The following is a 12,098-nucleotide window of genomic DNA, read 5'->3' on the forward strand; positions in this document are numbered from 1 at the left end:
TCCCTTAGCGGAAGACGGTAATATCTCTTATGAGCGCTTTTTATTGTTTAAACCAATCACACAGTCACAACGCCAGTAAGGAGCACTCGTGCGTTATAGGCCTATACCAATATGATGGCCTTATAATGTCCTCTACAATGTAGGCGTGCAGTTTCTCGTCAGTTGAAGTTCACTCTGACTGCCTGAGTGAGTTCAGTCCGTAATGAGCGCTTCCTCACTATCGCTTGCCAGCTAGTGAAACGCGGGACGAACTTAGCCTGTGGAGTGTGTCTCTCCCCTCCTCCTCTCATTCTCATTTTGGCTGCCACTCGGAGCACTTATTCCCCAACCATGGATCGGATATCGCTCCACGGAAATCTCGGAGTTCGATTGTCGATGACCGTTCTCGGCGTCGTATTCTTCCTCGCAAACTCGGTGTGCGGACTAACTTTCAACGATCCCGAGCGGTCGTACGTGCTCTACAACCCTCCCTGGATGCCCTCCGGCGAGATCCAGGCAATATCGCTCCAGTTTCGTACGGTGACGAGCAACGCGCTTCTTTTCGCCCACCATTACATGCGCGACAATGAAACCAAGTATAATTTCGAAGTGGATAAGTATGCCGTCATATTGCAAGTTATATCGGGAAGGATCAGGGCTACCCACTACTACGAAACGGTAGTCGAAAGGTAATGTCATTTTATCCATTGTGATGTGATGATTTTTGGCTGCACATTCATTTTATCTGATTCACACCATTAACACAGGGGTCTCTATTTACCTACCTAACCTTATCGAATAAATCCAATAACCGTGACTAACCAAACACAGATCTAAATGAGAGCAAATGAAAAGAGAGGAGAAAAAGCTAAAGAGAGGATTGTTTGGGTGTGCTATCACTGTGCATGGCATGCATAGGTGATTTAAGGGATGAAATCAATTATCTACACCATGCAATAATATCTAAACTGAGACTGAGAGGCAAATGTGACTATAGGGTGAGACCAGTGAAATCAGAATAAAGTCATACCACTGTGAAATTATCATAATTCATTAAAAACACCTCAATGTAATTAATAATTACACATATGGACAGTATAGCTCTTTCAACAATGGTTCATTTGTGAGGTATTCAGTCTCCAAGACCATATCTTGCTGGATTTGTAGACAGTAGGCCAATCAGTAAGACAGATAGCAGTGCAGGTGGTTGATTATGCCATTCGAATATTACTTTACTGATCAATTCTAATTCCCCCTGATTTTGAACACTAACATGTATATGACTAACTGTTATCTTTAAAAAAAAAAGATATTTCATGCAGCAATTTTTGTTGGGCTCCTCAATTGGCAGAAATTCTTGTCAAAAAAGTTGTTACCCAGAAGCAATAAAAAGGTGGCAGCTTTGCTTTAGCTTCAAATTCTTAAGAAAAAAGAAATGACAACAAGCACAGCAACAATATGTGATTCTTACAGCAAAGAATCGATGATGTTAACCCAGACATTATAGTTTTGGGTTATGGCTGACATTTGTCATTACTTGCAGTTTGCATTCTATTCAAGTCTTATAGCAGACAAACTATCTGCCCTAAACATGAATCTTATGTACTCATGGGCTATTACTGCAACTTTGTTGGGTGAATTAAATTCAGCCCATGATTCAGCAACAAAAAACATCAGATGGTGATTTTGCAATTTGCAGAAGAACTTTCAGAAGAGTAGTAAAATCCAGCGCACATGGAAATTAATTGCAGCTATGCTCCAATTTCCTCTACTGTGGAAAATTCCTAAGTAGAACAATCTTGTGCATCCTGACTCAGCGTAAGGAGGCAGCACCTTCCCTGCTATTCTCTGCTGTAATGATGGGGAGGTTTGGTTAACATGGTTGGGAATTCCTCCCCCCCCCCCCCCCCCCCCATGCAGACACATTATAAAGAATATGTGAGTAAAATGTTTTTGTGTCAAATGGCATCAAAATGTTTGATATGTGATTAAAAGTTTTGGAACAAAATGCCAAGAAGCAGAGAAAGAAAAGCAGAACTTCTCCTTTGAACCCCACTCTAGATATATATCATCTGAAAATGATATTTGAACTCGGTACAAAATGACTGAAAACATTTACAATTTTTTGAATGTGAATTATAAGAAAGAATACAAAAGTTCTTTCAAATTTTCCTCTTAATTCTTCAAATGCTGTAACATATAGTTTCCTAAATTGCTTGCAATAAGACAAAGTGACCTTACTTTACTTTTGAAATTACACTTTTGTGAAGTAAGAAATACTCCCTTCATCATTGTATAAATGATTGTTAAGCTACAATGTACATGTACATTACACATTCTACTTTTCACCTCATAATGCTTTTCAAAAGAATGATGCTGCATTGTAATAATGTGAGAACAACCACAAAAAAAAATGTTCCAGATTAGAAAGTCTATCCTACCCAAGCTCTAAAAATGTGTTTTTTTATGAGCTTTTGTTTCTGCTTGTGTATTATAGCCTATCCTGTAACAATTCAACTACATAAAGTACTAGTTACCAAAAGCATAGTCATTTGTCATCAATATCCACTCTTTGCCAGCAAAATTTCTAAGGTTTCAGTCTGATAGCTAAATGTTCATAGTATTTAAAATAGAAGAAAAAGGTATTGTATTATAAAGCCAAACTTTAGTGCATTTCATTTCTGAGTTTGAGCACTGTGGTGTTGAAAGATATGTGAGTTGTAAATTAAGTTGATTACTATTTATCTGTTTTAATACTGAATTTTAGCTGAAGTTTTATCGGGGTTATGAAATATGCGTTGTAACAAGGGACATAAGTCCTTCATGCATGTTGAAAGATAGTATATCACAAGCCCTCTGTGTAACAAGAGGTACATCCAATTAAGGAGTTGAGCACATGGTGCGGACAGCAAGCACCCATGAGTACCTTTGCCCTCCCGGTGAAGGTTGGACCGGTTGGGGGTTAGAGCCAAGAGGGCTATGAGTCAGGGTCTGAGTCAGGACCAGATGAAAAGAGACCACATCCTGTCAGTCGAGATCCAAGCCCTGGACCTGGCTCTGTCACAGGACGTGTCACTCAGCCCGGCGTGAAAGCCAGAGCTCGGCTCGTCGTCGTCGTCGGGAGGAGAGGGAAAGAGATTGTGCTGCTGTCTCTCCCTACTCTGAGACCTCAGAATCTATGATGGGGGATGGAGAATATAATTATCTTGGAATTTCAATCTCTTTTTCTATTTCTCTATCTCTGTTCTGTTCTCTGTGTGTATGTGCACATGAGTTTGTGTGTATAATGATAAAATTTCTCGTCCTTACATATATAAGAAGTTCTTGCAACCACCTCCTTCAAAGGAGATGTCTTTATACTAAAAACTTTCATCGGCTGGGGATGACAATAAATTTAAATGTTTGATATGTCTTTAACAACCAACATGTAAACTTTCCAAAATGGAGACTTAGGTCTATGTGAAAGGAGGCAGCTTCATGAAACTACATCAATAGAAGGCATAGGGATGGTACAGTTTCGGTTGAGATGGGGATTCAAGTTTTAACTTTTTGCGAGATAATTTGAGACCACTTACATGAAATATCAAAGAACATACAATTCCAAGAGGAATCAAAGTTTATTTGATGAAAATTGCTTTTGAAATGCCTGTGATATCCCCAAACCAAAGTAAAACATTATAGTGTTCCCTAAAAAAGGTGGGTTCCACCTTTTATGAGGACCATTTTGATTTGGGATATCTCAGCCATTTCAAAACCAATTTTCATCAAATAAACTTTAATTCCTCTTAGAATTGTATGCTCTTTGATATTTCATATAAGTGATATGTAATTATCTTGCAAAAAGTTAAAACCTGAATCCCCAAATGTGTACCATCCCTTTGAATTGAATCATGTAAAAGAATGGTTGTTTTGACTAACATTTGCAATTTGTCTCATAAATGCATGTTGCAATTCAATATTATTTTTTTTCTCATCATGTAAGTTTCATATCATGCATACACACACACTGTAGCATATGCAAAAACAGACAGACACCTCTTACATCATGCAGATTATAATGATATGTGTGTGTTTGTGTGTGTGTGTGTGTTTGTGTGTGTGTCTGATATGAACCAAGGACAAGTAATTCAAACAATTTTCTCATATTCATACTCTGCACAAGCTGCAGTCACCTACCCATAGATGTATAGGCATTAACATGCTTGCTTACAGAAACACAAATAAATACACGCACACATACACACACCCTCACACACACAAACATCTGTAGGCATTTAAGTGTTAATAATTGTCTGATCTGTTTAAAGTGCAATACACTATATATGTGCAGTTCTTCTCCCTACAATGAAATCCTCATCCCAAAACCATTGACCTTGCATCATTATGTTTGAGATGAGCCACAAGACATGTTGGCTAGGCTGGAATAGAATGAGTGAAAGGCAGTTCAGCTAGTATAATATTCTCGATGCAGGGTGAAAACAAAGAACCTGATAGCAAGTATGAACTTCAGCAGGTTTTGTGCTGTCAAAAATGATGAAGCATAGACAGAAAAATATATATGTATGTCACTGCTCATATATATGGAATTTATTGTAGCTTACTTTCCTTTGGCATTTGTGTGCCCAACATTACTACACTTTGGGTCAAAGGAAGATACATACAAAGAGATAAAGAAGGAGAAAGGAGATGAGTTTGAAAAGGCAGATTTAACAGAGGAGACCAAAAGAGCAAAAAGAATATATATAGCTTATCCAGATTATTCCTGGTTTGAATGAGTGAAGTTGAATACCAGTACATCGGACAATATGACAGAAATAGGATGTCAAAATAAGTCAATAGGTAGGACAAAATAAAAGTTTTTAGACATTTTGTGAGCCCCTACATGAGATATTTCAATTCCAGTCTTGCCTGAAGTTAAACAGAATAGGTCTATTTGCTATAAATATCATTCTTAGTCAGCAACCAGGGAGTTAATCAATAATTGGTTTCCTGTCAAACTTGTTCCCCACTTTTAGTATATCATGTATTGTGAATCATATCACTCAAATGCTGTAATAAATTAAGAAAGAAAAAAAAATGATGCAGCATTGATTAATTATCAATGGAATTCCTTGGATGAATTGATATATTTTCATCTTTTAGATTTAAATGAAAGTACTTTATACTGAACTCCAGTGATGTCATTATTATTGAAGAGAGATATGAAAGACAGGGAGGAAACTTGGAGAATTGTTCACATTTTCTGTACAACTTGTACATATGTATCTAGTTATTCTGAGGCCTTTAGATAGATTGCCCATTTAGAAGATGGATGCATTACAAAATATACAAATCTATACTCACTTATTTTGTTTTGATATTGTTGATTAAAACAAAGTTATATATATACCTTTGGCATAAAAACAAATGTTTCATGTCAGGGTGCCAATTGCAGATTATTCTTTAATACCTGCAGTGAACTCTTGATTTCAAGAATAAGCAAATAAAAAAACAAAAATGAAACACACACACAAAGGCACACACACATACAAGGATAACCAATCAATGGTTTTTGGAGTTGTAGGTAATAATAAGTGCTTTACATATCCCAACATTTTGTTTTGGTGAGTAATTCAGACACCAAATATCACATTTCAGCTATCCATTCTATTCCAAAAGTTCCTACCATTTAAGATGCTTACATATCTGTTTTTATGTATGATGATGTCTTTAGCAAAACTAGAATCAATTGACCATTAACCTCGTGTATCTTTTGACCATTTGCAGCATTACAGCAGGAGAGAGGGTCAGTGATGACCAATGGCACACGATGGAGTTCAGCATCAGTCCTGAGACAGGGGTCATGTCGCTGACCGTTGACGGTCAGACCAGCGTGCTGACCCTGAGGGCGTACCAACACCTCGGAGCCAGGAACGGCCTCACCAATAAGTTTGGGGATGCTCCCTCCGCTGTGGTCTACCTTGGGGGTAAGGGATCAGCATCTTGGTTACCATGGCGATGAGAGATGGTGGAATGAGATGATGTGGGATGATGGTGTGTGATGCTGACAGGGAGAGACAAAAAGAGCTGAGAATGCTGTGTATGATGTGTATGAATATTACATGAATGTGATTTGGGTAGTGATGCATCCATTTTTACCTTACTTTTTTTTTCCTGCACACATTATTTGAATCTGTTACTGTAAGGGAACAAGTGTAGCAGCTTAATCTGTTCGTGGTACAGGATAATATCACAAATGCCATTACATCACAATGTTGTGATTAAAAATCTGCAGCGGCTGTTAAAGCTTGCAGTCTTTGTAAACAACTACCAGTACTACAAACAGGAAATGTATAGACTATTGGACCAGTAAAAAATAGAAAAAAATTGGGTACCTACTTGTCCGACAGACAGGTTGGACCAGGAGAAAAAAAAACATGGGTTAATGTGCGATCCTGATATATTCTTGAAAAGCCATTTAAAGCTTTCCATGTTAAGCTGGGGAAGACTAGTCCTAGTATTGTCTGGGCAGATGTCTGTGGGAAAGTAATGTACTACAGGCAGGTATCTATGGAAAATGCATGTTATAGCACAATCAGCTTGTCCTCAGTGGGTGAAGAGTCCAATTGCAGTAAAACATGGACATTAACTTGGAGTCTCGAATAATTCATGCTTGTAAACTCTAAGCTCTGACATCAGGGCATCAAGTCCTTGATTTTTTTAAAAAAATATTTGATAATCTCAATACTGATCTAAATTGCTTGACCACATATCTATAACTTAGGTTTAATATTGAAGTGATAAAGACAATAGTAATGATAGCAGTGATGTGATATAATAATGAGATGGTAACAACAGTGTCAATAATAATAATAGTAGTAATATAATGATCTCAATAACAATGATAATAATGATATTAATGATAATACTTTCAATTGTGATACAAATGATAGCAATATCAACACTAACTAAAGAAAATAGTAACATATAGCAGAACAACAATTGTATAATTTCAATACAGACTATGATTACTTTAAAGGCCATGAATAAAGAAAATGTGAGTGCAGACCCCAAAGAACATTGGCAAAGTTCCTTACATATAGTACAAATGCCCAGCTGATTATCAATATACCTTTAAGATACATATTTATGCCTTGCCTTTCTGCGTTAGAGCTACCACTACATTTCTGACCGTAGTAAGGCAACAACGATGACAAAATCAATTTTGTCAGTGCACAAAGCTGGGGACTTCAGAAAGAGATTTAGCTGAGATCAGCAGGATGGGTAGTAAATCCCCCATAAACTTCAGGATTCTGCAAAGCTCACTCAACCTCAGAAGTGGAAAAGCATTGAAAAAGTACTCTTTGCCTTTTAATCTTGTATGGATTCATTCATTCATTCATTCATTCATTCATTTATTCATTCATTCAAGCATTCATTCATTCATTATTTCTTCCAATTATTCATTCATTCATTTATTCATTCATTTATTTTCCTTCAGTGAAAACATGTAAGTATGTGTTGTTTTTTAAACAGTGTGCGTATTTTGTTGACATTACAATTTACAATTACAGGATCTCCTTTGCATAATGGAAGGATTTGGTATTCCATCAACGTAGAGAACATTGAAGTAACAAAAAGAAGGAAAGATGATTAGGGAAGAAAGAAAACAAGATATGACTGAAGTAGAGAATGGCGAGAAAAGACCAATTTATGAAATGCAATCAACAAAGGACCTACATAGAGACAGAACAACATGATTAAACCTTGGCTGAACCTTGAGAAAAGAAAAGGCAAGGATGAAGAAATTTGCAGGAGATAATATAGCCAAAAATGCTGGGAGAAAGATGTTTAAAATGTTAAAGTGGAACAACAAGTGATGTATCCAATGATGTAATTAGGTATCCATGTAAACATGTAAAATGACATAGAGAATAGCAAAAGAATGCTGTTATAAAAATGACAAAACGAAAAGACATACATAATGGATGAACAAAATGTTTATCTGATAAAGGAATGAAACCTAGGCTGTCAAGATATTGCGGAAGGGTGTCAAAAGTCATACTACTTACTAGTGCCCATTCTGCTACTAGTTTGATCCAAAGAAGATATTGACTCACTCTTTGTCTGTTTGTGTGTTAGAACGAGGCGGACATTATCTCCATAGAAATACTCATAGTCTATCTGGCTCTCAGTAGGTGAAAAACTCTCTAGGGCAATGGAGTGAAACATAGATAATTATTTGTACGTGTGTATGTGTGTGTGTGTGTTGGTGTATATGTTTGTTTTTATTCTGTCTTATAGTCCTGTTGGCCTAAAGATATGGCTTGACAGGTAAGAGACAAAGAGAGAGGGAGAGAGGTGCAAGAACAAAGAAGACAAACAGAATAAGATGGAGAGGGAAGAAATAGTGAATGTATGACTGAGAGAAGAGATGTAAGGATTGAGAGATAGATCAAGGATCAAGACAGTGTGAAAAAAGGATGAAGAGACAGAGGAAAGAGACAAGGAAAGAGAGATGTGAGATTGTGGCTGACTTAGAAATAAAAGAAGAGGGACAAGATACTGAAAATATTACTAAAGAGAAAAGATGTAGGAGAGATGGAGAGGGATAGAAAGAGAAAAAAGAATATCAAGACAGTAAGAGTATGAGAGAGAAAGAGGGAGATAGAAAGACAGTAACAGACAGATGAAGTCCAAGCAGAAGAAGAGAATATTGTGTGTGAGAGAGGGAGAGAGGATTTTGAGAGAAAGAGGGGGCGATATAGTCACTGTATGCACATCCTCTGTGAATGTATATTTTGGGGCAATTCTAGTTGTACTGTAGTGCTGTGTAGTGACTGCTTGGATCGCGTCCAGGACAGCGGGTTGTTGAATCAGACCGCGGTCGTGCCCCACCCTCAACGCGCAAATAGTGGATTTCCTCTTGGTCACGCTCGCGCCGCACTGCTCTCTGCGAGATAGAAACTACCCAGGAAGCCCGGCGTGCCGGCCCTGGCCGTAATGTTCTCATCCTCTGACCACTTGTTCCTGCATGCCCTCGTCTTAACCCACTGGCACCTGTACTGGTCAAACTCTGAGTGGTCAAGCACCCATGGAATTTGGTCATGGCGGTCAAGGGTCTGATTCCTCCCATCCCTTCCATCCCACATCAGTGTGTGATAGAGCAAGTGATAATACCTAAACATAGTAGTCTGACTTTTTCAGCCTCCTTTGAAGACATTAGAAAAGATTACATGTAGCTGTACATACTAGATATAATAGATTATGCAGATGTGAGGAGTTTGACTGCAAAAAAAAAGAATAATAAGAAGAGATGGATGCCATTTTTTTAAAGTAAGGTCCTTATCAAATAGAGAAAGTTGAATCTTTTCAATGACGTTGTACTCATTACCTAACAAGAAATATTCTGAAGTTATTATTAAATCTACCATATATTTCTTATTCATGTTTTTTTGCTTTTCAGCATTGTCAATTGCAAATATTATTGCAATAAAACTCTTCATATACAGAGATGCATGGACATATGTAAATGTAAATGAATGACTAATAAGTAGATGGAAAGAAAGATATAGAGATAGGTTGGAGAATTTGATGACAAAAGGGATCAAGTGCCATTATTAAACATTCTATCACAAGTCCATCATCAGATAGAGCAACATAAAACTTTTCCAGTGATACCTTACTTGTTACATCACAAAGGATATGAATGACATTATGCTCAATAAAAGTATCCCTAATTGTCTTATTTTTTTTTAAAAGCAGCTGTCATCTCCAAAATTTAAGATTAACAAGCATGTAGTTAACTCATTTTGCAATCAAACTCTTCATATAGAAGTACACGTATGACAAGGAAAATAGGAATATTGTAGAATACATCTATAGAGATTAATGGGAGAGAAAGACAGAGAGGGAGAGAAATGATAGTTACAGTTGGTAAAAGATTGTACATAAGACAAGATATCTTTACACATTGGAGGGGGAATGAGGGAGACACACATTTGAGAAAGAATGCAGAAAAATGAGAGAAAGAGAAAGTGGGAGATATAGATATATATACACATGTTTTAGAGAGAGAGAGAGAGAGAGAGGGAGAGAGAAATATATAAATATATACACATAAATATAATAGAGAGGGAGAGAGAAACAGAGAGATATAAATATACACACATAAACATATATAGAGAGAGAGAGGTAGAAAGAGGGAGAGAGAGAATGCACCTTGCTATAAGTCTGTGATGCTGAATACTAATTGAAACTGATTTATGCTTAGTATTGGCCCAGGAGTATATTTCATGTCTAATTGAATTCCCATCAGGTACAAGGTGGCTTCCTGTTGTCAGGTTGCCATGGTTACCATGACAAAATAATGATGTCGCGCCATGATATTCTGTCTCTGAGAGTTGCTGCAGGCGTTACAAAAGGCATGATGCTCATTTGAAGGAGAAATAATCATATCTAATTCCTCCAGGCTTCTAATATCAAGTTAAGAAGTACATAAGTGTCAGTGCCACATAGACACACATAAAGTATACATTTCTTGATTCTAATGTGTAAGATTTGACAACTGAAGTATAAGGCATTGTCAAAAGGAAATTTTATGTCTGTAGAATGTCATTTAGATGACCAAAAATTAAGTAGAAATCATTGGCTTATTGATTGTGCCACTCTCTATATATTCAATTTTACAAAAATTCAAAGTCTTGGTTCAAGGCATAATTCATCATTTGCAGATGAAACAAAAACCCAGCAATAGTGCTTCCAAATAGTTCTAAAATGTGAGTTAGGAATAGAAATGACCAATGTAAAAATTTGAACTAGTATATTGATGTTAAGTATTGTTAAATATGCAAAATGTGAAAATAGTTATAATTAAAGTGTTTCCAGACTAAACCGTCTACAGTTGTGGTTTAATGAGAAAAATAGTGATATCTCCTTATATTTTAGGCTTTATTGCAAAATTTTACATTTTAGTATGTTTTGTGATACAACTGACCTACACATACTGTATGCATCAAAAGTGATATCTTGAACATTTTTTAAATCACTGCTCCCACAGGTAAACAGGACCTTTAACATTTGATGTCAAAATTTGAAGTAAATCAGATGTTGTGTACCCTCTTAGCAGTGGTTAGTATGAAAAAGATTGGTGTGACTTTAAGATATCAACAGTTGGACGAGAAAATGGAATTTGGCAAGGAAGGAGTTGAAGATGCGCCGAGAATGATCACATATCAATGCAATTATCACCACCTCGAACAGCACGGACGGTGCCACTCGCCACACCGCGTCCGATCAATGGAGGTCGGTTTGGGGTCATCTAGGCGCAGAGATTGAATATGTGATATGTATGTCCCTGAAATAATTGCAGAAACTATCTCCCCTTTCCAGCCGGGATTCATGCGGCACCAGGAGTCTGTGTTGAGTTACTGCCTAGCTCCCCCCTTCGTCATGCCCTCACTGCTAAGTTTACAATGTCTTGGGTTTCCCGTTCTGGGTGGTTTGCCATCTCCTCGAGATTGCGTCCAGGATCCCTGCCTAGTCTTCCCTTCCAGACACAAAAAGGGATCTTTGTATGTCATGCCAAATGACTAGGATTGAAGTTTTTGCTGTTTAAACCTGTAGCCCCACTTAAAGGGACTATGCATTGCAAATGCATGTTGACTTGTATCGATTCATAATTCCCTGATCATTACTTATATGGCCTGGAGAATATATGAATATAATATGTGCTATATGTTTTGTAGTAATAATCTTTCAATTATTTTAGAGAGAGATAACAAAGAGAGAGAGTGGGGATGGGAGAGATAGAGTGAGAGGGAGAGATAGATAGATAGAGGGAGAGATGGAGAGATAGATAGAGAGAGATAGAGATAGAGATGTATATATAGAGAGAAAGAGATGAATAGAGGGAGAGATGGAGGGAGACATAAATAGAGAGGGATAGATAAATAGAGAGAGATAGATAAATAGAGAGAGATAGAACAAAGGAGAGAGGGAGACAGAGATGAATAGAGAGAGAGAGATAGACAGAGAAAGAGTGATATAGATACAGGTATAGAGAGAAGGATGAGAGAGAGAGAGAGATGAGAGAGAAAGGGAAAGCGAGGGAGAGAGAGAGATGACAGAGAAAAGGAAAG

General features: G+C 37.2%; 1 protein-coding gene across 1 annotated transcript; it reads left to right on the forward strand.

Moving 5' to 3' along the window:
* The first annotated feature begins 330 nt into the window (after positions 1 to 330).
* LOC139720471 (axotactin-like) lies at positions 331 to 5,980 on the forward strand. The gene is made up of 2 exons (XM_071631827.1): positions 331 to 668; positions 5,746 to 5,980. Exons 1-2 carry the CDS (start codon positions 331 to 333, stop codon positions 5,978 to 5,980), a joined length of 573 nt encoding a protein of 190 aa, XP_071487928.1.
* Positions 5,981 to 12,098: the final 6,118 nt, after the last annotated feature.

Source organism: Diadema antillarum, unplaced genomic scaffold, assembly GCF_040938485.1.
Source record: "Diadema antillarum isolate AM-2024a unplaced genomic scaffold, OU_Dant_1.0 scf00000128, whole genome shotgun sequence".
Lineage (NCBI taxonomy): Eukaryota > Metazoa > Echinodermata > Echinoidea > Diadematoida > Diadematidae > Diadema > Diadema antillarum.